The sequence below is a fragment of the Dermacentor silvarum genome, chromosome 8 (assembly GCF_013339745.2).
Source record: "Dermacentor silvarum isolate Dsil-2018 chromosome 8, BIME_Dsil_1.4, whole genome shotgun sequence".
Lineage (NCBI taxonomy): Eukaryota > Metazoa > Arthropoda > Arachnida > Ixodida > Ixodidae > Dermacentor > Dermacentor silvarum.
In genome coordinates this window covers 184,096,575-184,122,461 of record NC_051161.1, presented here as the reverse complement: position 1 = coordinate 184,122,461, position 25,887 = coordinate 184,096,575, and the positions used below count along the sequence as shown (strand labels likewise).

The 25,887-nt window shown below is 47.2% G+C and overlaps 1 protein-coding gene across 1 annotated transcript; it reads right to left on the bottom strand.

Annotated features, from left to right (window-relative positions):
• Window positions 1-382: 382 nt before the first annotated feature.
• On the bottom strand, window positions 383-7,492 carry LOC119461910 (uncharacterized). Its single transcript, XM_037723277.2, has 11 exons — window positions 7,366-7,492; window positions 6,651-6,716; window positions 6,136-6,199; window positions 5,667-5,961; window positions 4,301-4,691; window positions 3,460-3,633; window positions 3,279-3,381; window positions 2,164-2,247; window positions 1,162-1,398; window positions 875-1,046; window positions 383-811 (listed from the first exon to the last, which is right to left on the bottom strand). The coding sequence occupies exons 1-11, from the start codon at window positions 7,444-7,446 to the stop codon at window positions 655-657; spliced, it is 1,824 nt and encodes a 607-aa protein (XP_037579205.2). The 5' UTR covers window positions 7,447-7,492; the 3' UTR covers window positions 383-654.
• Between the last annotated feature and the right edge of the window lie 18,395 nt (window positions 7,493-25,887).

Here is a 25,887-nt window from a genome sequence, read left to right as displayed (position 1 = left end):
AATGAGAAGCCACAAACAAATGTAATGAAACAAAACACCCACAGCGCATGCCTTTTATGTTAAATCTTCTCAGACTGAAATATTAAAAGTGCGAAACAATACCAAAAACCTAAAAATTTAAGGTTTTTTTTTTTGGCGCGGCTGTGCACTACCTCCGGGATCGGCCCACGCACGAGGCCGCGTTTCTACCAGAAAGCTCGCCTTCGTGCATGGCGTTCGCTGCAAGTGTTTCTCGGTAAACATTAAGGTTACATAAACTGCAGTTGCCGGGAAGCGTGGCGAAGCACTCAGGGATCTTTGAATGCTATTGTACACAAAGATCAGCTTCCCTTATCATCCTGCAAATTCATGTTTAGGTCGAACAAAAACCTGTACTGTACATATGTAGAGGTTAACTGTTATATTCTCAGTTCCTGTGAGTACGATTTTGCCAGATTTGGCACATCTTTATAGTTTCATTGGTTTCCTGCTAAGGTCATTAAAAATGCCGCCGCAGGGCATAATACCCCACGGTTTATTAAAACATTCGTTGACGAAACTAGAGCTTTACAAAACAGCAAAAATGCCAAAAATATCGCACTGCAGGGTAATTGCCCTATGGTTGGCAAGAATTTCGTGCACACGTGTTGGTATGTTACAATCTGTCCAGAAATGTTACATACCGTAGCTTGGGTCCTCTTTCACTGTAGTCACAGTGAAGTGGCCTCGCCTTGCCTTGGAAGATTTAATCTTCCACCGCTGCTCTCCATCCTGAGTGAGTGCTTGGTGCCGTGCAGCATTCTCGTTGAAGTGCAGCACAGCGAGCCTCGTTCTAATGAAGAGAGGTTTGAATTATACCCTTGTCTTATCTCTTAGATGTCGAAATTAAAATTACCTCTCTTGCATTCCGTCCACTGAGAAGGCATTGGACTTTGGAGCAAACCGATTCAGCACGCTGTGGAAGGACTCCAATGAAAACGTTTGCACCTCAGGAGAGAGCCGGCGGATATCCTTCAGTAGTCTCGCATTGTCGACAATGGTTTTGAGACGAAGAAATGCAGGTGATGCTGAAACAGATACGTATAACAAATTAAAAATCTTTTTAGCTTTTTATCTGAAGATGTGATGTCCACACTAAGAAATGCTGTGTAGGGCAAGAATACAATTTACAGTAGTGCTTACCTGGTCTCAACCATTCCCTGTCGTCAAGGGAGTCATGGAGGCATTTTTTGTAGGGCCCATCATGGCCATCGTGTTTGTTGCACACGTGGTTGAGCAGGCTTCTCCACATGCTGATGACAAGCTCACCATCACCTTGGCCCATGGCAGCCACCCAGTAGAGGTGGTTTAGGATGCTTTGGATCCAAGGTGTGATAACTTGATGTGTGCGGCTAGCAGCCAGGAGCTTTTTTTTCAGACCTAGAATATATGACAAGGGGTTGTTATTAGATATTTTATTTACTGACACTGCAGTCATAAAGCAAGGGTTGTCGCGTGAGCAAGATGGTTGTTACTAAGCAAGTAACAGTACCAGGTGCTGTATTGACCAATCTGGACCATAAAATGCAATCTTTATGCAAATTTATTTTCATTTTAAGAAACCAACACGCATTCCTGCATGTCACCTGTCCTTTTAGTATGCACACATTTCTAAAGATCACTTGTGATAAGAAAGTGCTCCACCTGCTTAGATGCATTTGTGCAATAGACAAGCATAATTTGCACAATAAATCGCATTGCAACGTACAGGTAGGCAATAAAAAAATCCACTCTCTTTAATTACTCACTTCACATCACCTGTTGTAACTGAGAAATTGAAGCAGACCTGTAGTAAAGTCTGTAGGAAATCTTGAGACTAGACTCTCTTTCAAGATATGCAGCCTCCATGTGTGCTAAGAAATATGTCGCCGTTCCAGCTTGCAGTTCCTTCAAAGTGTGTCACACAGTTCGAGATTACCTTGGCCACAACAACAAACCATATTTTAGAATATTTTGGGCACAGATGTCGCAAGAATGCCATTGGTCTTAGGATTTAAGCTAGGCAGACATCTAGACATTGCGATCAATCATGCAAAAAAAATGTCTGCCTTGTCAGGTAATCCTCTTGAATAGGCTGAATTGTGGTTCATGCGATTCTTGTGCGTGCTATTGTTAAATTGGCCTGAAACCAGGATATGTGCTTACCTTTAGCAACATGCCAAGTATCAAACCAGTGCTTAATCTCTGGCTTCTCCACGCGGCAGTACCGGTTGACACCAGGATGTCGGTCTGTGAAAAGAATGAACCTTAGTGAGCAAGGAGGTTATATAAATCTTCTAGAGTAGCAGCTCCTCGCAGTCACCTACGGGAGTGAGTGAAGCCACAGCGATCATGTTGCTAGCGGCAAAAAAGAGTGCATGCGTCGCATAGGCGGCCGCGGAATACACGCAGGAGTCAGTTTCATTTGCAGTACCGCAATAATATTTTGAGAAGAAACATCTTTAACATGTAAATCAGCTCACAATTAGCTGTCGTGAAAAAAAAGTTCTGCATCCAGCTCTAGCTGCAGGCTTTGAGAGAAGCTATCAGCAAGACACTTCGCTGTGTTAAATTACGAACAGTCTGTAATGTCATGTGACTGCTCAATATTCACCCCTGAATACCCGCTGGTTGGCAAGGAAAATTTTCAGTCATCTTTTGTAAAGACGTAGTACGCTTTCCAGCAGCAATTTGTGACTATACGGCGCATGAAAACAAGACATTTTGGCACTAACGTTGAGTATATCACCAAACTGGGATCCATTATATGTTTTTCAGCCACTAGATCACATGTAAACAAGAAAAGGTGTGAGGCACATGTAACCGAGAGCAATTGGCACCCACAACGACAGCTTCCCTGCAGCAGCTGCCCGCCCACATCACTAAAAGATTCCACCATGCACACGGCTTCCTTTTCCAGCACCAGCAAATCTCCTCACAGCTCATTGCATGTTGCCATTAACAGCTTCCACCACCAACCCTTGCGATAAGCCTTTTTACTTATCTGTTTCACAGCAAGTGTGTCGTAGTGTTAGAAAAAATGTCTTTTTTTGTATCATTACTGGCAGTGTTACACATACCTTGACCCTGCAATAAGATACATATCCAGACTTAGGGGCAGGGGAGGTTGCTATTTTGGACCTTCTCAATATACGTGGCTAGGCATTTGTTCTCAAGTTGATTACAACAATGTAAATAAGATGCTCTAGCATACACAGCAGCAATGCTTACTGTTTCAGATTGCATCACCAAAATTAAAAAACACAATCTCTGTATGGTACCTGTTGTCAGCGAACGTATCCTGATGCCCAGCTTCTCGACACCCATCAAGCACTTGGCAAGCCCTTGTTTTTCCATAGAAACACTGTTAGGGACTTCAGGCGACTGCACAAATACAGCAGATAGTTTCATAAGAATTTACACAATATGCGTATAGTATGAATAGTAGCACTATGTGTTTACCTCTCCAACTTGCACTTGTTCTGTGTGCAAAATGCAGCCATTCTGCATAGAAAGCACACTGTATGTCATGTACTTGGCACTGTAGCCTGGAGAGTCACAGCGCCCGTCACCTGCCAGGTCGACTTGCAAGCCAGCAAGCTCACTGGCCATTTCAGCTTGCTTACGGTGGAAAAGCTGGAAAAACAAGTGCATAATATATAAGTGCCTAATGCATTGCTACAAAACTGCTACAATTTTGCTACCATAACAGCATCCTAATGTACTGGGGTTGTATTCAGTTGGGGCCATGTGCAAGGCACTGCCAACTAGAAAAAGCAGGATGGTAAAACTGTTCAATGTGAGCTAAAAGAAACACAAACAGTTTCTAAATTTCAACACCATGTACCAGAGTTTGTATTCTTTAGAATCATGATGAAGCAAGTTAGATGGGCCAGCTGGTTACAAGAATTAGGCAGCATGATGTTTCGGTGCAACTTTAGATGGCACAGATTGAGATAAACAGGACAAATGCCAGTGTTGGTCCTCAGAATCCCTAATTTGACATCTAAATTTGCACTGCAAGATCAGGCTCTATGATATCAGACTTGGCAGTCATGCAAGGGCTGTTGGTTGTACATTACGTTGCTAGAACATTACCCTAGGAAAAATTCAAATAGAAATACTTTATTGGCTTCTATAGGTCTCATCTTATTGGATTATGAAATTATCGACTTGATACACTAATAAAACTGATAGCCTGTATTGGTCTATTAGCTTACAGGTGCATTGGTGTTGTATAAAACCATCAGACTATGCCTAAATCATGCTCTAGTTCTTTGTAAATGTGGCCCAGTAGGCGAACCTCGTTTATGGCAGGCAGCAAGTAGGCCCTCTGGTAGTTGTAGAAGGTCCGTTCTGTGATGGTCTGCACGCCGATAGAATTTAGGCACCTCAAGGTCGCAGCCACTGCACAGCCAGAAAATAGCACTCCTGCTGCCAGAAGAATGTTTCCAGCTCCACTCCCACGAACAAGTGGCTGGCTCCTCCACTGGAGCATGTGTTCTTTGTCACACATGCCCTCCACTATGAGCAAAGTGCCCACAACCTTGGAGCTGATGTCGCCTACTGCTTGGCCACAGACCTTGCAGGTGGTGAGCAATTCCCGCAGGCAGCTCTCAAAGACAATGAACTTTCGTTCAGTGTGCAAGGGCTCTTCTACCCTTGTGGGGACTTCTGAACTCTCATGGTGAGCACTGCAGGCAAATGACATCAAAAAACAAGTCAGTACTTGGGTGCTCATATGTCTATTTGGAATTGTACGATGCATGGTGGCACCAGTTAGTTTGCTACCATTTTGCTCGTTGCAAGACATGCCATCTAAAAGCTGTCTGCCTCGCCTCCTGTGTATGAAACAGAGTTTAGCCACATGCTTCTCAAGAGAATTCTGCTGCCTTTTCGCATCTATAGTTGTTTCCACACATATGGCACTCTAAGTTGCAGTCACTCTAGCCCCCTATCACAGCTTGAGTATCATATAGCGTCTATGAGGGCTATGAAGGGTAAAGAGTTGGATATGTTGGTAGTTCATGTTTAAAAAAAAAAAAAACATCGTGAGGGAAAGGGACAAACGAAAAAAGCCACACACAGCGCTGTTTAAACAGAAGCTATCACTTTTTATCTCCAAAGTAAAAAAAAAATTCATATCTTTACTTGGCTTGTCCAAACAATCTCAAGATTACTAACATTTCCAGGTTTTCTACAACAATAACTTGCTTCTACCCTGCCATTTGAACAAAGCATGGCAAATGAACTGCTGTCTTCTCTGGCACGTCATTATGGAATTCTGTACATGATAAAATTAAACCATTGGTATATGTTGACACACCCTGCACGAAATACTCGCTCAATAAGCTATCGGAAGGCAGTCATTAAATTATAATTGCAATCTTTGCTTTCCATTTAACGTTTTCTCGCTTCTGTTCTTTTTGAATTAGTATGTTTGTAAAGTTCCTGACCTTTGCTGATATGCTCTCGCGCTTGTCCGTTTGTATTGTGATGTTTTTCTATAATAATTGCATTTGTCCAGTTCTTATGTAAACCTTTTGTGTAGTTTGTTCTCAGATTTTGTTAATACGATTAGCATTCTGGGGTTCACTCATGCACTGTTATGAAAAATTGTGAGAGATTTATTTTGTTGTGAGTCTACTGTATTTTAATGCACAAGATACCTGAAGAAGCTCTCGCTGAATGATGGCACATAGCTGGTGTCTTCTTGAGCTGCTGGCTCGTCTTCATCACCTGCACAAGAGTCATCCATCTCCATTGGCACAGGCGTTGAACCACGGAGAGGTCTGAAGTCTGCTGGGAGCAATGGTAGTGGGGTGACTTGTATTGCAGTGTCTCTTTGGGCTTCAGGGCATGCAGCTTCACGCTGATTCAGCACTGCACTTTGTGTGGTGGAGGGATGCTTCGTCTGTGTCGCTGTGGAAACCATGATTTTCATGGTCATTTGCACCTGCGTGGCTGGATTAAAACCGCTTGGGTTAGCAAAACTTTTTTGAGTGAAAAGGTGCCTAATTTCTTATCCATAGTGAACATTATCTGTTATTCTGCTGACATGAAAATTCTGCCAATAAAGCCCTGTTTTGCAAATGTGCATAGAATGTGCACTGTTTCTGAGTTGTTTGGTCAGCTTACCAACAGACTGGCATTCTGGTGTCGTCTGGGTTTCCACTGTTCTTGTGGTTTTTCTTGTGGCTGTCTAATATGTGATGGAAAAGAATAAATGCATACATGGAAGTTCAGTATCTTCTTAAATGCATATTTCAAACATCACACTTCATTTCATGCATCATACATTACGACGCATCAAATGCATCACAATGTATTTCATAGATGAAATTGGCATTTTTTTATGTTATTAAAATAATTTCATGCAAGGTGTGTTGCTTTCAAATTGCAAGCCATTCAGTTTAAGGATGTTCAAAATGCTTATGGTACGTGTTATGAAAATGACTTTGGCATATGAAGTTAGCTTCTCTAAAGTAAACATTTATTGAGAGCCACATCCGTTGAACTGCCCTGTCCTAGGCCACCCTGTTGCACAGTGTGAAGCTGCATATGAGTGAGGCATTATGTAGCGCCTGTATGCGGTACATTTATCTGCTGTTCTCTTGTTTCAGTAATATCTTGTATAAGTTGAGAGTACTTACCTGGCTGGCGGAGGTTTTCAATACATCGACACGATCTGTCACGCTTTCCCGAGGTGGTGTATGACCCTGCAAGAAAGCAGCAACTTGTTTGGCAGCGCACACACATAAAAAAAATTAGATTATGGGGTTTTACGTGTCAAAACCATGATCTGATTACGAGGCACGCCGTGGGGACTCCGGAATAATTTGGACCACCTCGGGTTCTTTAACGTGCTCCTAAATCTAAGTACACGGGTGTTTTCGCATTTCGTCCCCATCGAAACGCACATGAAGGACAACAATGTTTCCCACCGTGCTGATTGCATTCGTATCGGCGCATTCGCAGTCTAGTTTCGCTTTCTGCACGTGCATTGCGCTTGATAAAAGTGCGTGAAAGCCGGTAACATGCACTGTCACAGCTACATTACAAGCTTGACCGTGCACCCTCAGAACGACGGATACTACGATTATTTATAGAACGCCGATCTCTTGCCGATCGACGTGCTAGAACCAAGCAGTCCGGTCGCACTATACCTGGAGGCCGCGAGCTCAATTATTTGCTAGGGTAGGTCTATTTGCGCTCATTGTATAGGAAACATGCCAGCCGCTATACTCTGTGGACTTCTCCGAAATTTTTATCTAGTCCGAACACATAGATAGCGGTACGGTAGTGCTCAAAGAGCATAGTTCTGAAATCGTGCCCGACGAGCAGCACACGACCTGTTTGTGGACTTACCTTTGCAACGGGAAGGAACAAAGACGGTAGGGCCTCGCCTCTGAGGTGAAAATTCTTCGTGCTGCCTCCAAACCGTTGCATTAGCACGGTATCGTGGTTGTAATCATCCGGTGTAAAGTGACGACCGCAAACGCGCAGATCCAGGCGCCTATCGGATACTGAAAGTCCGATGCGCTGCAGCCACTTCGCTCGTCTGCTGCCTTGCAGAGGGACACGATGTCGCAGCTTGACATACTGCCAGTCGCTGCGTTTGCAGCCCACAACGGAACAAGGATGAACCATGGTGCTCGTGAAAAGAAAGCTCGAGACCAACACTGACCGCGCAGCTCTCGTGAACCCGGAGCACGTTGTGACACAAGCAGACGACACTTGCTGTGGGCCGGAAGTGCTTTTTTTGTGTAGCGATACATGTCCTTGTGCATTCTCTTTCTGTTACTTTATTTTTATAGAAACAAATTAACTAACATCTAAACTATTACGAACAACATTTGTTCACCATAATGTTGCAAAAATAATCGATGACGCGCCCTGGGCAGCCAATCAGATAGCTGCCCCAGTGACGTATTCTGGGCAAAACACGTCATCTGGGCAAAAAAAATAGCCGCTTGGCGTGCTGCAATCGGTAGCCGAAGCACATCTTTAAAACCTTATAATAAATTACACGCTTTACGTAGAGCGCTTAGATGGGTCAATTAATGATCAGAAGGACCTACTCTATCGACTCAGTACGTTTGTACAAAATCGTCAAAATCGTTTCAGGGTCCCTTTAAGCGTCCTCCCAATTTTTTTTAGACCACACACAATTTCTAAACATCGCCTGTGGCAGATATCACAATTATAATCCTTGAACTGGATTACTCAAAGGCACCACCCGAACAAACACTCTCTCATGCATGGGAATAGAGTCGCGCGCGCACACGCACACACGCACACATGCACCGAAGTAGCAGGCATATCTCTACGATGGCGCAGAACACGACTCCTGTGGGTCTCGGAGCTGCTGCTTCGAAGGTGTATGCTTGTCCGCACGTTAAAAGTAAAGCTGAGACGTTCCCTTCCAAGATGATGCCGAAGAAGAAGACAAAGAAAGGAAGATCAAGAAACTTTAAAGCTATGGATTTAGGTACAGAGCTGGGCTGTTAATGGCCGCACATCGTTAGCGCGCACCCTTCCGCGTGAAACCAAAAGCTGACAAGCAACAAATTGACGGACACGTGTTTATGATATCCACGCTGCGTGCTTTCGCGATGCAGAGCGTTCAAGAACGCGAAACAATGCCGTAAGCGCCTCCTCATCGCGTATCCACGCGCGATTCACCGCGCTGTCGCGAATGACCGCCGCGAGGGCTTTTCGGAAAACTCGGTGAAGCGAAGGCGAAAAGAATGGATCGGCTCGGCTTTGTTTTGACTCCGCGGCTTCCTCTGGGGGCTTCCTCCGCTGGAAGGAAACAGCGAGGGAACGAACGAACGCGGGGCTCAACGCCTTGAGCAACTTAATGGCTCCCCGGGTATTAGGAGCGTAGGGCCAAGTCTGGAGAAAAAACAAAATAAATAAAACGGAGAGACGCGTTCGCAGGTTCTTCCACCGCTTCGAACCTCTGGAGGTGGGGGGGAGTCGAAGGGGGAGAAGAACGCGAGCGGGCCCGCGCTTTAATTACCGAAACGTGCTGCAGTGGTGGCGCTGGCTGGCGACCGGACTCTGGTTCCCCAATCTCGCGGAGGGAATTGCGAATGATTTGCGGCCCAGTTTCAGATTTCGGGCCGTGATTACGACAACGCTCCCCCTTTCCGCCCGGCGGCCGCGCTGCCTGCAGGACCTGTTTATGGCGCTCGCGCGCGCTTACCAAACGGAAACCTCCGCGCGACTTGGAAGGCGGTGGTGCCGACGGTGGCATGGGTGCTCGCACTACGTGCGTCTTGTTGCTCGGGCTCTCCGCGCGCACTGAGAAAAAAAAAAAAAAAAACGGTGGTGTTGCGGTTTTGATAAAGACGCTATTTGGCGCGGGAGCGCGTGCTCGCCGGCCCTTTTCGTCGCGCGCGCCGCGCGAAGGCTGATATTTCTCTTTCTCTTTGGCGGGTCCAACTCGTTGCCGAGCCACTCCCCCTTACAACCTAGCCGATTCTCCGGGCTCTTTCTTGATTTTTCATTTCCTCCTCCCTCCCTTTCCCGCCATTTTCACTTTTCTTTCTTTGTTCTAACCGGAATGTAGATATGCCGGACGAGGAAGAACAAAGAGTCGTTTGGGGGCACCAGACGCCGCCCGGAAAGAAAGTGCCTTTCTTTTTTGTCTTACCGGCTTTTTATTTTGTTTCGGTTCTTCCCAAGGCAGTTTATAATGGCGCGAACGCTCGTGTCAACACTCTCGCGCGGGAGAGCGGCTGGCTGGCTGGCTGGAACGAGCGTACAGTTCTAATGGGGCCAGCGAATACAGATTGCTCGGCTCCTCCTCCTGTAGATGCTCCTTTGGTAAGGATAAGAGAAGTTAGGCTTCGAAAGCGATCCTTAAAAGGTCGACTGTAATTACACGGGAGGAGATATATCGCGAGAAAGTTGTGACGCTCACGTTCTCTCTCTCTCTCTCTCTTTAGATTAAATATTTGCTACGGTTAGCATATAAAAAGTTAAACATATAGAGAAGAGAGCCCTGATAACGCGTGCGCGACGCACCTGTCAGTGCACCTCATCACTTTCTGTACAAACTTTTTTTTTGTGATTTTTATCTTCCGGATTTCGTTTACTCCTGCGTTGCTTAGTGGGCGCTCATGAATGCGGCATTTGTTTTCGGGGACCCTAATGAGCCTTTCTTGCTGATGGTTTGCTTTCATAACGTTGAAGAAGCGTTATTTGGCTCGCTCTTTCCCGTCACCTTCTGGTGAGAATGTGTAATTGCAGTTAGGTCAAATAGCCTACACATGAATCAGAGAGCAAGATTTAGAAAAACTTGGACTGTCTAAAGCGGCAACCACATGGAACGCATTTACAGCGTATTTCCGGCGCCTCGCACTGTTTTCACATGCTTTTAATTGTGGAAGCGCGTCTGTTCGCTGCGTGGTTTCTCACTTGTTACAGATACGAACAAGCAAGCTGCGCAACTCCTATACTGTCAGCAGGTCGGCTACCAATTTACGAGTAATATGAAAAGTAATTACAGCTTTGTTACAGTTTACACTTCAGTGCCGTAATAAGTCTGTCTGGGTTTTTATTAATGCGTGTAATTAAGCTAAACGCAAGTCTCCATTAAGTTTTATTAGTACGCGCAATTAAAGGATCATAGTAGTAAAAATGCGAAGTCTCTTCAGCGCTAGGAATAAGCCGTGAGTCTGGAATCTTGGGAGATGATGATGATGATGATAATAATAATAATAATAATAATAATAATAATAATAATAATAATAATAATAATAATAATAATAATAATAATAATAATAATAATAATAGAAACTTTATTGGAATGGAAACGATATTAAGGAGGGGTGATTTTCATCACTATTTCGGGATACGATTTCGCCTATGCATCTAGCTTTCTCTTCACTTACGCTCTTCGGAGGCTAAGCTCGGAACCTGTGACGTCTTTCTGACGTTGTCTCGACAACATTTCACGCGTTCTATTGTTGCAGCCAAGTGTATTTTGTCCGCAGTGTCAGCGTTACGCAAAACAGACGGTGTTACGCACAAGTCCGAGCGTGGGTGCCGATTGCAGCGCACGCAGGCGACGTCGCAACGTTCATTTGAATGAGCGTTAAGCGAACGGAAGCGTTACGTTTCCCGCCTACGCTGTTCTGAATATAGCCGCAATTGCGTATACAACGGCTTTAGACCTGAGCCATCGTAACGTTGCGCTGGTAACGCGTACAAGCAGTCAGTGCGTGTCTTGCGTCACGAAAATCTCTCGGGAGCTGCCGCTACAGCTAATCTACCGACACTTATCTGACGAGAGCCTTAACGGGCTCGATCGAGCGTGGCTTATCTTGGCGTTGCCCGAGAATGCGGCGTCACTCTGTTGCGTTCTACTCTTCAGAGTTACATGTTCACTGACAACTATAAGAACCGATCAATCGTACGATGCCGAGGGCTACTAATACTGTATGCGTGCGATTATTCCTCTCAACTAAGCGTTAATCGAGCTATAAAGGTCCAAAGGTTACTTAAGCTTCGCTTTCGTACACGGCAGTTCAGCATGTCAGGGAGCAGGTAATGAGTACCGAAAGACTGATATCTCCTTTTCTTCTTCACTGCTCACTTAAAGTTCACTGAAAGCTGTCGCACGCTCTTGACTTCTCACCCTTGATCCATTTTACACGTTCCGTGTGTACATTGAACTACGCGCTGACTAGCAAAGCCTGCGGCGCTGGGGTGATAGACGGAAAAACCATTAGGGACAGGAAACCGCGAAGCTGTCCATCATCGCCCTCCAGGCGTCCGGGGATTTCTCCGATTTCTCCCTCATTTTTGCCCGTTCCCAAGTTTTGTGTGAAGCACCGCGTCCACAACTACACCAACATCGCGTCATATCTCGCAAATTGAACCAGGGACGCGTCGCTTCGCCTTGCCCGCTGACCCGCGACAACTCGCGGATGTCGCGGCCCATCGAGCCCGGATTCTGCCGACACCGCGCGAACCCTGGCTCAACCCCCGCCGCCGACTGCGAGCCTTCCTTCTCATAAGCCGTGCGTCGGCCACGGGTGCACCCCCATTGTAATCCAATTGGTATCGAACCCGGGCTAAGTGGCCACCCCCCTCCGTCCTTCTCAGCCATAGTGCCGTGGCCACTGCTCGCAGACACCGACACGCACTCACGTGACGACATCCATCAATACAGCGCAACCCCCCCCCCCCCCCCTCACCCCTCCATCCACGCACGCCCCCTCTGGCTCTATCTGATTCTTTCCGCCTCCTCGGGTCGTGCTGCCTTCGCTGTTCGCTGGTCTTTGTCGTCCTCGTTGTTGTGTGTCTGTGTGTCGAGAGAGGTGGGGCAAGGAGAGAGGCAGGCGGGAGCTGATGCATGCGTCGTCTTCAGGCCAACACGGCATGGCTACTTGCCTCTCTCCCCGACACTCCCCACGTCTCTTCGGAATTCGGGATTAATTCTGGTTGGGTTCTCCGTAACAGGATTTGGGCAACGGTGGCATAAATCCGCTCCGCAGTCGAGTGGCCGGCCCACTTGTGCACAGTGAGGGAGCCGACGTTAGCGGCTCGCCGGTCGGTATTAGGAGAGGTCTGGGACACGCACACTCTCTCTCCCCTTCGCCCCGTTCTCTTCCTCCCGAATTTGTCTCGCTTGTTCTTTCTATTCTTCGTTGGGGGAAGCAACGGCCCAAAGTGCAGCCATAGCGACACGGCTTCCGAGAGGAATCTCGTGACACAAAGCATTTTCGCCGAGCCGTCACCCTCCTCTCCCTTGCCATTCTTTTTTCTTTCTTTCTCTTTATTCTGTCTATTACGTACACTCGATGAAGAGGGAACGGCCTGAGAGATGCCGGAAAGCAAAAGTGCTCCGCCACGAGACAACTTGGCGCCGGGCGGTTCGATGCCTCGCAAGTGCGTCGAAGCAGCGAAGTCAGACGCAAACGTTAAGGCGTATGCAGTCTTACGCTTCGTTTAGCTTCGGGATGGAAATGAGGAGACCCGCGAGGTTTGACTTCCCGAGTTACGGAAACAAAAAATAATAGGCAGCAGGTGTGACAAGTTTAGATAGGAAATACAACAGATAGTGACAAATTAAGATAGTCGGGCAGTCTGCAAGAAGTGTATCGTACTTGTTAAATGCAAGTTGCAACTTCAAACTGGAAGAGCGCCACGGCGTGATTGGGCACCTTCTTACTATATCTCATTATTGCTTAACTGTATAGCATCGTATTGTATGGCAGTAGAAACACCGATGCCCGCGTAGAAAAGCATGCGAGCTTGTTTGATGGAAAAAAAAATAAAAATAAAATAAGAAAGGGACGACCAGTCATTAATTTACCATTCTTTGAGTGAAAACTTTTTTTAGTCCTTTGTTGGTCACAGAGATTATTGCTCTGAACTAATGCGAGACCGTGCAGAGTCCAGCGGAGTCCCAGTCGACGCATGCGCAAGTGCATCTTCTCAAAATTCTTGCTCGATGTGATCGTAGTACAAGCGTAGTACCAAGGTAGGAAGAAATTCAAACAAGACAAATGTTAACATGAAGACTCCAATTGAGAAACAGTTGCTGTATAAGGAAAGCCTCAATCTGAAGCCTGCATTCCGACAAGAAGACTTGCCTTGGCGAAAACAAGTTCTCTTGTTGTGCAGGCTGAGGCGTCCGTTGTTAGGCCACTATTTATCATTTAAAGTTAGGGAAAACATGAAAAAGCAAGGGATGAAGACGCAAGTATAGGAGAGGCAAAGTACGCAGTGTCATTTTTGTGGGTCGTATTATCTTGCGCTGTTTAATAGAGAACTATTATCAGCTATTCAACAAGCTACTAGCAGTATAGTTCATTATAACAGATAAATGACGGGTTTGTTTGGCGTTATAAAACTTGAATGCGAAAGCAGACGACCGGATAGGCAGGGACACGGACAAGACACAAGCCACTACTCCGTCCCAGCTTATACCGTATACTGCCTGCGCATCTAAGGTTCTCAAGATAATAGCTTGGATGGGAGCGCCGCCCTTCGATTTAAGTAGTGAGTGCGTTTAGTAATGCTTCTCGGGTATTCAGGAGGTGTAGTTTTGCAACAGAACGCTTTGCACTTTGTGGAACCATGAAAGAGCATCGATTGGAGGTTTGTCTGTGAACACTGATGTTTTTTGTCAAAAATGGTCACTGCGCAGGTGCACGAACAAAGTGGCCTAATAAGCGATGACTGTAGGTGACAAAGACGCCTATAGGTAAAGTCACTCACCTGCTCGCTCGCTGATTCGCTGGCTCGCTCGCTCAGCTACTCACTTATTCACTATCTCACACATTCGCTCCCATCTCACTCACTCAATTGGTCGTTTATCCACTGGCTAACTCTCTCTCTCTTTCTCTCATTCACTCGCTCACCCGGTCCTCGGGATCAATCGGACAGGTCTAGAGGGAGCACGATGAGAGAGAAGGAGAGAGGGCTTGAGAAAGAGTGGCATTAGAATCAATCTCGTTTGGCTCCCTCGCCGTCAGCATCGTCGCCCCTCTGTGCCGTGATCGATAATAAATCGAATCGAGACGACGGCCGACACAACGTGCCTCCGAGCATGCCGAGCAACAGCTCCCCCATTTAGTGATTCTCTCCCGCGCGCCCGCGAGCACACCGACCTGTTCTAGCTGTGCTCCGAGCTTCCTTGAGTGAACTGCATTTACCTTGACAAGTTTGTCTTGGAGCGCGCAACCAGATTTATGGCGTCTATCTCGTTGGTTACCTTTCGATTACATTTTTTTAGAGCGCATCTCTTTGCTATTTGGACCAAGAGCAGTTCGCTTGCTTGCTCCGTGCTTTTAGCGAAGCGCAGTTGCAATGCTTGAGTCGTGTTGCGTGCTTATTCAACCATCACGCTGTATTACGTAGTCCATTCATTAAAGGCATAGGATTCATTTAGCCGGTAACAGGAAATAAAGAGGTCGTGAGCGTTCAATGACAGAAGGACATGGGGAAAGCATGGGTGTGGAAAGTTTCATGCGCGCTTCACAGGAAAGTTGGCACTGTTCGTTTTTTTTTTAAAGCTTCTAAAGCGTTTACTGACTTCATGTGTCGTACTTCAAAATAGCCTTAATTTCCTTAAGCATCTTTCACATTGCGCTTCTTACAATGCGTGTGTAAAGAGAATGATGAAGTCACTCAACAGGCGTTACCTTTATTTTCCCATCGTTCGAACACCGAACTAGACACGAGCGTTGTCTTCTCAGCAACTACTTGTTCCTTGGTACGTACGTTTTATTGTCCTGGACTTGGTTGCTCTGTTTTGATTATTATACATAGTATAAGCACCGAAAGCAGCCTGAAATAAAATGATTTGCATCAGTACAGACGACCGTAAAAGCCAAAATGTTACTGTGGTTTAATATATATATAAACAGCCACCATGACAAAGGCTTTCAGTCCAGTGGCATGTAGATGTACTAATAAGGTTTAACCCTTTGCCATTTACTTAAGGGCTACTATATACTGTAAACATGTACGCCGTTTACGTCGTACTACAGAAAAATAAGTGCCCAACCCCAGGTCCCTTTTCATTCTTTCTCAAAAGAGACGTAAGGGTCAGCGGTCAAGATGTATTGCGGCGTATGAAGACGAGGCTAAAAAGATGGCCGTGCTGAACTCTTTGCTTCTCTATGCACAGAGAAAGAAGGGCAGGGGCATTTTTCATACGTCATTTTTTGCTGGACTGTCGGGCAGACCGGGAAACTCGACCCTTTCAGCGGCTGCCTGGGTGACGAAGTAAACATTCGGAGCGCTGGCAACACGGAGAACAACGCCCAGACGTCTGACTACATAATGAAAGTCTGTGAAAAAAAAAGAAATAAAGAAAAATGACAGGAAAAACAAGACATACGAGGGCGGGGGAACACGAAGCGAGCACGCTGCTCCTGCGTTCGCTCCGTGCACCCGCTTTCCCCCACCCTTCCCAGTCGCGGTGGTGCTTTCCCGCTAGACGCGTGCGTTGGACGGCTGAGCCGCCTCTCGGTTTCTCAGTGGGGTTCCCCTCATCCGGCGGACCGCGCGCGCGATCCATTGTGGTTGTGACGCCGCGCTCCTGAAGTTACGCGTATCGATCTGACGCGGGCTGCTGCCCTGCACGGCGAGCAACTCCCCCCCTCCTTTTCTTCCCGCTGTCGCGCGACTGTAGCGAAGCGTGGCCGCTCTCTGATCGGGCCTGGATCGAGCGCGCGAGGCGGGGCGCTTTGCATTGTGCGTGGCGTTCGCAGTGTGTGCGAGGGACAATGCGCCGCGGAGGAAATAATAGGGGCGAGCTACGTGAAGCAGCGTGCTGCCGCCGTGCGAGCTGTAATCATCGTGTGTACTATTTCCTTTCACTAAAATCGTCAAGTGCTGTTGCGGGAGAAGCGGAGGAGACTCGCCGTAAGCAACAAGACCCTTTCGCTCGGGCAGGGTTTCGACCGCGGCAACCGGAGACTCGGGGTTTTCATGAAAAGTGCGCCTCGGAGAAGCGGCCCTTTTGCGTAGGCTATGGTCGGGCTTGGCGTTCGCTGGCGCCTACGCGTTCCTGCATAGTCGATACTGCAGCGTGCGACCGCTGTGGTGACGAGGAAACAATGCGTCATATTCTCGGTCAGTGCCTGCAGCATCACGTCTAGAGACACGCGTTCTCCGCCGTGCTCTTCAAGTTGAACGACTGGCCAGAGGAGCTCCCCGCGTGGAATCTACAACGGCTTAAAACTCGTCAGGACCTGAATAAAGTTCTTGACTGACTGACTGCAGCATCGACACACTCATAATCGCCATGAAGGCAGCTATAGCGAAGCGTTTCTGCGCTTCTTGCGATCCACCGGCCTGTGTGGACGACTATAACGTGAACACCCTTCTCAAATTTTTTTCTTCCATTTTATTTTTATGTCTCTATCTTTCTTATCTGCCTATTCTATTCTCTATTCTATTCTCTATTCCACCCTCCCACCCCATCGCAGTGCCGCAAACCGGAAACCCGCATCTGATTAACTTCCATGAGTTGCCCCTCTCTCTCTATACCGACCGTGAAATATCGCAGAAAGAAACTTTTGGAGCCATACGATTCAGTTGTAACAAAACGCTGTAACAAAACGCAAATAATGAAAGCTGTGAGCTATTAGCAATGGCTTGCATAAAGAGTGCTGTTCAAAACGGAGCTCACGCTTGCATAGAAAAGGTAACAGGTGTGTGTATGCGATTTATATGGCTTCACGGACATCAGCTCTGGCATAGAGCAGCTTGTCTAAAGCATCGCGGATCTGCCAGCTTATAGCAAGGCTTTTTATAGAGTCGACATACACGCAAGGCAGTGTGTTATGCTGCTCGGAATTTGTTGGTGAAAACACAGGAAAATATTTGTAAGTTGATACTGTGTCCGTGCAATTATAGGATACGTCTCACTGTCTGTTGAAAACCTACATACCGTTCAGTTTATCGCTTCCCGCGTTCAAGATCTCTGACAGGCAATTAGATAGACATTTTTTTCTTGTAGATGCTGTAAACTTGCGGAATTCTCGTCTTCTAAAAGTACATATATTTACGTAATTAAAGGCTCTCTATCGAAAGACACCGTTGCTTGAGGGCTGCAACTGTCAGCACCTTTTGAGCTGCCTATGCTTTCTAATACTTTTTTTCTGACTACTGATATTGCAAAGTTTTCTTCTGCTAAACGGCTCCGAACAATATTGAGAAACCTCAGCTTTGAGGGGGAAACACGTGCCAGGATAAGTAACCCGACGGGTTTTCCTTTATGTCATCCTTACCGTGACACTTTTTAAGCATATAAAGACGCAAATTAGGTCAACAAACTTGCAAGACCGTTGGAACTGTCGTTAGTGGAACGTAAAACGTAGAGCCGCGTCAGTAAGCCTGCAAAATGCCCATGCTGAGCTCATAACGGAGCGCGCCAGCGGAAAACCGCTCGCTGTGCGCGGTCGTCAAGCGTAATGCATTATGCGTGTAGCGCTCACACGGAAAGGACGATCTGAGTAAATAGACAAGCACGTACACCCAGATACGAGCCGAAGTGTCTTCCTCGGCCGTGCTGTCGCCGCGTGGTTCACCGCCACGCGTATCTGGCAGCTGTCACTAAAAGCTGTATGTCACTCGGCACGCGTAAGAAGTAAGACACGTGGAGAAACTGTCGAGCGTGCTACATGTATACTATACGCCGCGGATATTTCTGATGTAGTTTCTTTATATCATTCGTAGACGTCACAGGTGGTCGAGTGACACACTTTTTTTTTTTTCCAACCTTGTATCACCTTTTTATTCACGTTGCGTGTGGCTGCTGAGCCCAATAGGTCGCTCGTTCCATTCCAGACCGCGGCTTTTGCGTTGTGGAGACGTGAGATGAAAGTGCAAGACGGCTTGTATACGCATATTTAGTTGCAGTTATAAAGAACAGGTGGTCTAAGTTAATTCGGTGCCCTCCACCATGGTGTCTGTAATAGTGCAGGTGTTTACTTTTGAATACTCAATTTCAATCAATCAATCAACCAACCAATCAATCAATCAATCAATCAATCAATCAATCAATCAATCAATCAATCAATCTAAGAATTGATTTAAAGTGATGCGCCGAACTTAGTGTATTGGTATACGTTTGTATAAGCAAGGGTCGGGAGGGGCGCCTCTGAAGAGGTCGGTTGTAAGCTGAATTTGGCAGATAAAAGCTTAGTTTGTTTTCTTTCTTGGTTTCTGTTCTTTTATATTATGGGCGACGCAATAAGCGTATCTGAGTTTGCACAGTCAACGTTGGTGCATTGTATTTTCTGTCGTCAGGTATTATGCGTTGTTCGCTCACTATTCAGAGCGGCAATATGCGACATAACGGGAAAGGGGGGGGGGGGGGGGGGGGGGTTGGAGTCGGAAAGAAAGGAGAGCTTAGTGGTCGATATAATTGCAATTGCCTATATGTATTTCCAAACCAAAACTTGTATCCTATACACCGCCCTGCACAAATAGTTCTACGCCAAGCTCGATCATTGCCCAATTCACTGAACCATTTAAAGATAGTAGCAGATTTCTAAGACTGCGCGCGCCGAACAAACAAATTTTCGTCAGTTTACGCTGCAGGCAAGGAAAAGCACGCGTGTACATCAACCGTGTAACCTTGTGGGCACTTATCCTTGTTCACCGTTGCGAACAACTTTCCGGCCACGGATTCCTCGCCGTTTGGAGATGACAAATCCGTCTGCTACCGCGTACATCCCACCGGCATACGTCAAAGGCAGCTGCTCTTCGATGACGGCGCATAACGCCTAACTGGGAGCAAGCAGGCAAGCATTAGCTGTTTTCTTCTCCTATATAGGAACCGAGCGTTGCCCTGACGAGGATGAAAATCCCGACACACAGCGGTAGCGCGAGGAGACCGAGCTCGTGCAAGGTTACAAATCACAACCACGTCATCTCGGATAGTGGGAGGCACATAAAATGAGATTGAAAAAAGATAAAACTGCTTTACAAACCGGTCAAAGGTAAAATAAAGAAAAATGAGAAAGGAAATAAGCAGCCGAACGCAGGTGCACTTGAAGGGCTGCCCCTATATAAGTTCGAGGAATGCGTAAAAATATCTCGAACTGCGGCGCTTGTGGATGAAGCTGGTATAGAGCAGACGATTCTGCGAGCAGATGATACTCTGTGTAGACGAGCAGCAGAAGATGAGGAACGGGGCTGCCAGCTTCTCGTACATATAGAAACACTGAAAACAATACGTCGCGCACTCCTGTCAGGTCCCGCTCTCTGGAGAGGAGACGCATTCCGCCGCAAGATACGCGGTGGTAAAACGAACATGCCTCGTAACCGCGCACATCGCAACGAAGTCGAAAGTAGCTGCAACAGGAATGTAAAGGAAACGAATTACCGTTTAAAAAAAATTGCCAGAAAACTACAGCGAAAGGCCCGTATCTCCCAGCAAGGGCTGAACAGCGTGAACCTCGTCCGCATTGCGCTCTTTCTGCAGCTTGGCTGGCGGGTTCGGGGTCGGCTTCTCATTCATCATCCGATCGTGACAGGTTACGGCGAGCTTTTCTCAAAAAACTAGCCTTATTCTCATTCTTCCTCTGTGCGGTTGCTCCCTGTGCGTGCGTGCATATTTGTTTTCTGTTGCCGTTCAAGTAGACGTTTGCGGGAACAGATGCGAGAGTTCGCACTGTTCGTCTCGAGCCGAGGGCTGGACGACGAAGTAATGACATAGTTGGTGAGACCAACTATATACTGACCTGCGCAACGCCGAAACGTCCGCGCAAGTGGCCCTTGCTTTGACGATCGATGGTCACAGGAAGACAGAAAAAAAAAGAAAAAAAAAAAGAAAGCAGAAGTTGTGTGGAACGTTCGGCTTCGAATTCAATTACCGCGTCTCTTCGATGTGCGCTCGATAGTGTATTTACGGCCGTCCTCGTTTCACTGTCGTGTATATACCGGTGACGAGATTTTGGCAACAGGAACGAACTCGCAATCATCGTCTCCGAAACTAATAGGCCCCCCTGTCAATCCAAGCTGCGTGAGCCCCTTGATGTCTCTGAGCCGATGTGACCTACTTTTCAGCCCGACAGCCGCTTTGGACTGTAAGTTTTCGTAAGCGACGTGCAGCTCCTGAACACGGTCCAAATTGAGATTGCTCATATACGGAGAGGCAATTCTTCAGGAATCTCGTTTCGTCAGGGGGTTTGCACGAGCGCATTTTTTTTATTAGTCGTCGCTTATGAAAGAAATCAGTTTTTCAATTCGGATTGAAATTAGGAAATCTCGAGAGAGTCCAAACTTAAGTTGGGTTTGTAGATGCTATGGCTATAGAGCAACAACGAATAGGGATCCAGGGACAAACATCCATTCTTCTGAAGGAACGTCGTCTGTTCCTTCCGCTTGTCCTGTCACATGTTCTGTTACTCTATTTGGCTATAGGAAATGTCTAGGTGATATTCGAATGGAATGTCTTGTATTTCAATAACAATATACAAAGTTAGCCAAATACCGATCTCTGTCTCTCCCTCTCACACACACAGGCGCACGCACGCATGCATGCACGCTCGTACTTTATCACACGTCTTCTGCAACGCATAGCTAATATAAGAAACGACGCAAACGAACCAGTATATATTTGTTTTGCCCTGAGACGAACAAACTGGCTCCCGACTGAAAAACAGAGAACACAAACTCCGCGTGCTTGTTTATCTGCGCGATATCTTATCGAGCTCCTGGACGTCACGCAAAGGACATAGCCCGTAATCCGACTTGATTCCCGGGATACATCTGCTAGATAGCCGTCGAGCGAACACCGCGCGGCCTTGCTTCGTGAAGTGACCCTGTAACGTATCCGACTATTTCATTTTGCTTTGCCTTACAGAAGGGTGCGCTTCGTTTCCGAGGTGTTTTCAGCTGCAAAAAACAGCGTCCGGGATTCGCGTCACCTCTTCCTTTTTTAAATCGCGCCCTTGTTCGTGGATCCACTCTCCTTTCCAGCCCTCTGTTTCATGAAAGTACGAGACGCGCGGAGATAAAGCTTCTCAGACAAAAGCGCCGTTCCCGATAGGGCCACTATATATGGAAGGGCGAAGCCAACCGAGCGTGCAAAAAAGGAAGCCTGCTCCTCAAAGGGAGAGCAGCAACAGCGGATGCAGCACCGAAGCGGCGACCGGGACAACAAGCCATTGGCGCCGGCGCCACGCCGGAGTCAAGCGAGCGCGGAAAAATAATAGCGATCATAACGCATCAAACCGCGCAAGGAAGGAAGGCCCGCAGCGGCGTAAGGCGGCAGCCGGAACGCGCGCTCCTTTGCCTTAAAAGACAAACAAAATAAATAGATAAACACAAATGCGCTCGCGCGCGGCTTCCACTTTTAAGGCTCTCGAGGGACTGATAAAAATGGCCGGCTCGGAGCCAGCGGCAAAAACCAGGCATCTATATATATATATATATATATATACCCTTGCCCGGTGGTATACTATGGTATACGTGTACGTAAACAGTGCGCCGAGAGGGAACGACGGAGGGATCTTCGGGAGAGCGTCTGCGACGCACGGGAAGCTGGGGAATCGAGAAAGGAGGTGAGGCCTTGGTTGAGAACGAGATGGAGGATGAGGACGAGGTGGGTGAGGGAGAAGCGTACCGTGTGTGTATACAAGAAGCACTCCGCAGGGACGGCGCGTTACGGGAGGAGGGAGTTTTAGGCCGAGAACGTACGTCGCGTTTCCTGTTGCACCGCCGCTCGCAGCCTGCCTATAGCGTTTCCTGCCGATGCCGGTTGCGTCGGTTCCTGCTTTGAGACAGGAGGGAGCGGAAAAAATAGAAGTTAGAACATTGCTCGTGCGCGATATGCTCGGAAATACATAAAGCTCAAGGACACAGGCTGATAAAAAGAAAAGGAAAATAATCTCGGAAGCTTTGTGTTTAAAATAGTCCTCCGGGAGAAGCGTACATGCGAACGCGCAAGCCTATCTCTGAACTTCGTATCGAATAGAAACAAGGAAAAGGAGATAGAGTAAAAAAAAAAAAAAGGGGGGGGGGGGGGGGGGAGTGAAAACGTGTTTACGTGGTCTTGCAGTCGAGTCAGAGGTCATGCTGCACACAGTAGTTTCGGGGATTTTACCCGAATCGTACAAATTTATTTGCCTTACGCTTGTTCAGGGGACGGCTGTTCTATCGTGTTCGCTGTGTTTCGAGACCTCGGCGTCGTCGTAAAAAAAAGGATGGTGCATTTTACAAGCTGTTTGACGACGGGCCGACATTACAGGGAGAAAAAAAAAAGAAAAAAAAATGTTTTCCCCCAAAACACCACGGACGGTTGACGGCAATGCGCCGCCTCCGCAGGGAATTTTTTCGCCGTTGCACTTAAAATCAGTTTCTTCCCTGACTGCGAAAGAGTATACGCCGCTTATTTTAAAACTTTCTTCCTCAGCGTATGTGACAACTACGCTTTCTGGCGAGGCAGATAAGGAAGGTGGAAGAAGCAAGTTTCGGGGAGCGTATAGGCACAGCCGAAATGTTGAGGGTGACAGAACTGCAAGGAAGCGACTGACGCGCTGTCGTGTCCGTTTTGTGCTCGGGACGTCCTCGCGAGACGTGGCTCTTTGGGGCACAAGTTGCCCTCCCGAGGGAAGGCGCTCAAGAGGAGCTCATATCTCACGCTCTGACGAAGTTCGCCCCCGAAGGGCCTAGAACACGCATGGGGTTCGCTGTATATATGTGTACCAGCTTCAGATGAGGTGCTCCTGCGCTCTCTGTTATACTATTTCCTGGTGGCACGACGCTGCAGCGATAGATACGAGGTTTGAGCCGGAGCTTGAGACGGAGAAGACAGACACCCTGACGCGAAGACGCACGTTCGCATCGTCACGCACCTGGGCTGGTGATTACGTTGAACGAGGCGGGGTTAGCCTGGTATGCTTGGCGGGCATTTGTTCCTCCTGAGCATCGCACGCGTTGCTAGCACTGTTCCGCGCCGAATTGCAGGAGAAAGGTCTCCAGCACGCGGGATTTCAAGACCTGGTGTTCCCCGAAGGGCCCAGACCAATCATGAAGGTTACACTCCTGTTGGTTGCCTTCCTCCGTGACGCTTGAGTTGATCAACGTCATGCGCCCGCTTGGTTGGCGGCACCTGCATCTTCGTCTTCAGTGACAGATTGCATTGAAGCAGATAGGTCGCAGGAGACGACGGAGTCCTTCCAAAAACACGGTATTGCGAGTTTGAATCACGTGTGACGGCAACGCTCAGAATCAGATTTATTTACCATGCAATACGCGGGAAGGTCCGCTGGGTTAGAAGCCGCGGAAGCGGCTTGACAGGTCAAACAGTGTTCACTGAATGGAGTTCCCACTCTTTCAATTCACGCACTCAATCAATCAATCAATCAATCAATCAATCAACGTCTGAAGATTTCGTCATCGAAGCTAGCGTTCTGTATACTCCGCAGGCGTGCCACAACTTTGATGTTAATTATAGCGCCCAATCTCATCATGACGAGGTGTAAATACAGGCGCTCTGAAATTACGCTTTGCGTTTAATCAATTTTAAGGTAAAACGAACACCGCGCAGGCGATAGCTGTCACATACGATCATGTGCTTTCACTATGTGCACATGGTGCAACCTGAGGAAATATCCTTTTTTATGTCCTGTACATAAGATTTTGATCACATGCATTGATGTTTACTCGGTCGGCCCGTCTTTGATCCTGCTCTAGGCATCAATCCATTGCGATTCTCTATGCTGAAATTATCCGCCCACACTGCATTAAAAAAAATATTCTGACTGCAAACTTCATATCGTTTAATTACCGGGCTCGGTAGCGTGCTGCCTATATATCTATATATAGCAAGGGGCCTAGGTTCAACTACCGGCCGCGGCCACCCTCATTGTGTTGTTGACGAAATGCAACAGCGCACGTTTGTATACTTACGCTCAAGAATAAGTGTCCCGGATGGTAAATATTAATTATCAGTGCTGCATACTACGACTCAACTCGCAGCATGCTATATAAACTGAGGGTATAGGACGATACGCCGAATTAATTGAGTCACTATTTAAAGTGATATTCCGTCTTCGCGCTTAAGATTAAACCCAGACGCACGGGGTAAGTGAGTACTATGTTGAATAATCGCAGAGTGTTTGCATCCTCTAATGGAACGCAACGTCGAAACAAAGAATTATTCACCAGCGCCTCCTCCTCCGCCCCTCACTAAAGAAAGAGGAAACAATAACAGACAAAAAAAAAGGAAAAAAAAAAACAAGACTAGATGCTGAAAGGCGGCAACAACGAAGTTGAGGGCGTCCCTGAACGCCTTCAGCCATGCGGACAAGGGAAGCGAAGCGACGCGAGCGGGTTATTCCTGGCCTGTGCGGCTGACGCTCCAGAAACCGGAGAGAAATGGACGAGGGGACTCGGACGTCCATTTTTTTTTTTTTACGCTCTCGAGAACAAGCGTGAGGAATTTTTCTTGTAAAATACTGCGCGTGCGCTGGGACGAACGGACAGCACCGAAGACGTGCAACTACACACATACACACGCACACAAATATAGAGAACGTTCGGCCTTTTAACACGAAAATGAGGACGACGCGAAAACGGCGGTACCACGCGCATTCTTGTGTAGGGTACGAGCGAAATAAAGCTACAAGAAACGGGCCAAGCCGGAGGAACGGATCCAGACGGTTCCCTATTCCGAGAGACGACCTCGAAGTTCCCGACTGTAGCGGATGCTTTGCCTGAGCTAGCTTGTGTGTCTGGCCCCCTTGTTCACGTTCTTAGCCTTCCATCTTTTACAGCGCACAGATCGCGCGTTCGAGACAGCGGCAGGCGAGAGGAAAGAGAGAATGCGCGTGTAGACATTGATATACAGAGACAAGACAAGCGCGGCTCAGAATGCCAACGATTCGCCGCGCGGAGTTCAAACCACTGTGACCAGTGCAGAAGCGACGAGTATACCAGGAATAGTACGGGCACGACACCTTGCTTTCTGTCTTTAAATCTATCTTTCTGAAATTTCAGGCGGCGCTCTCCGAAACCGGCTAGAGACGAAATTGTTAAAGGAAGGGTTTGTATCAATAATTTCACGCTGTCGCAAGAACGAATGGTGAGAAGGAAGTACCAGCCGCACCGCTGCGGTACTAGTTGTTTAAAGCAGGTTAATACAGTTAATAAACGTTTCCGATGAGTAAGTCGGTCATGGTTCGCAAGAAAGAAACAGTGACAAAGTAACTCGTCAAGAACATCGATCCAACCACAGTCCTCCTTCTTGATAAGTTTCATTGATCTAACTTATGCTTGAATAAAATTCTGGGGTTTTAGTGCCGTAAACCACAGAATCTGTAACTCACCATGTACCAAAGCTACTGAATAAACTTGAAAAAAGGTTAAATAAAGATGGGTTTTCAAGAAGGGCGATTGCGC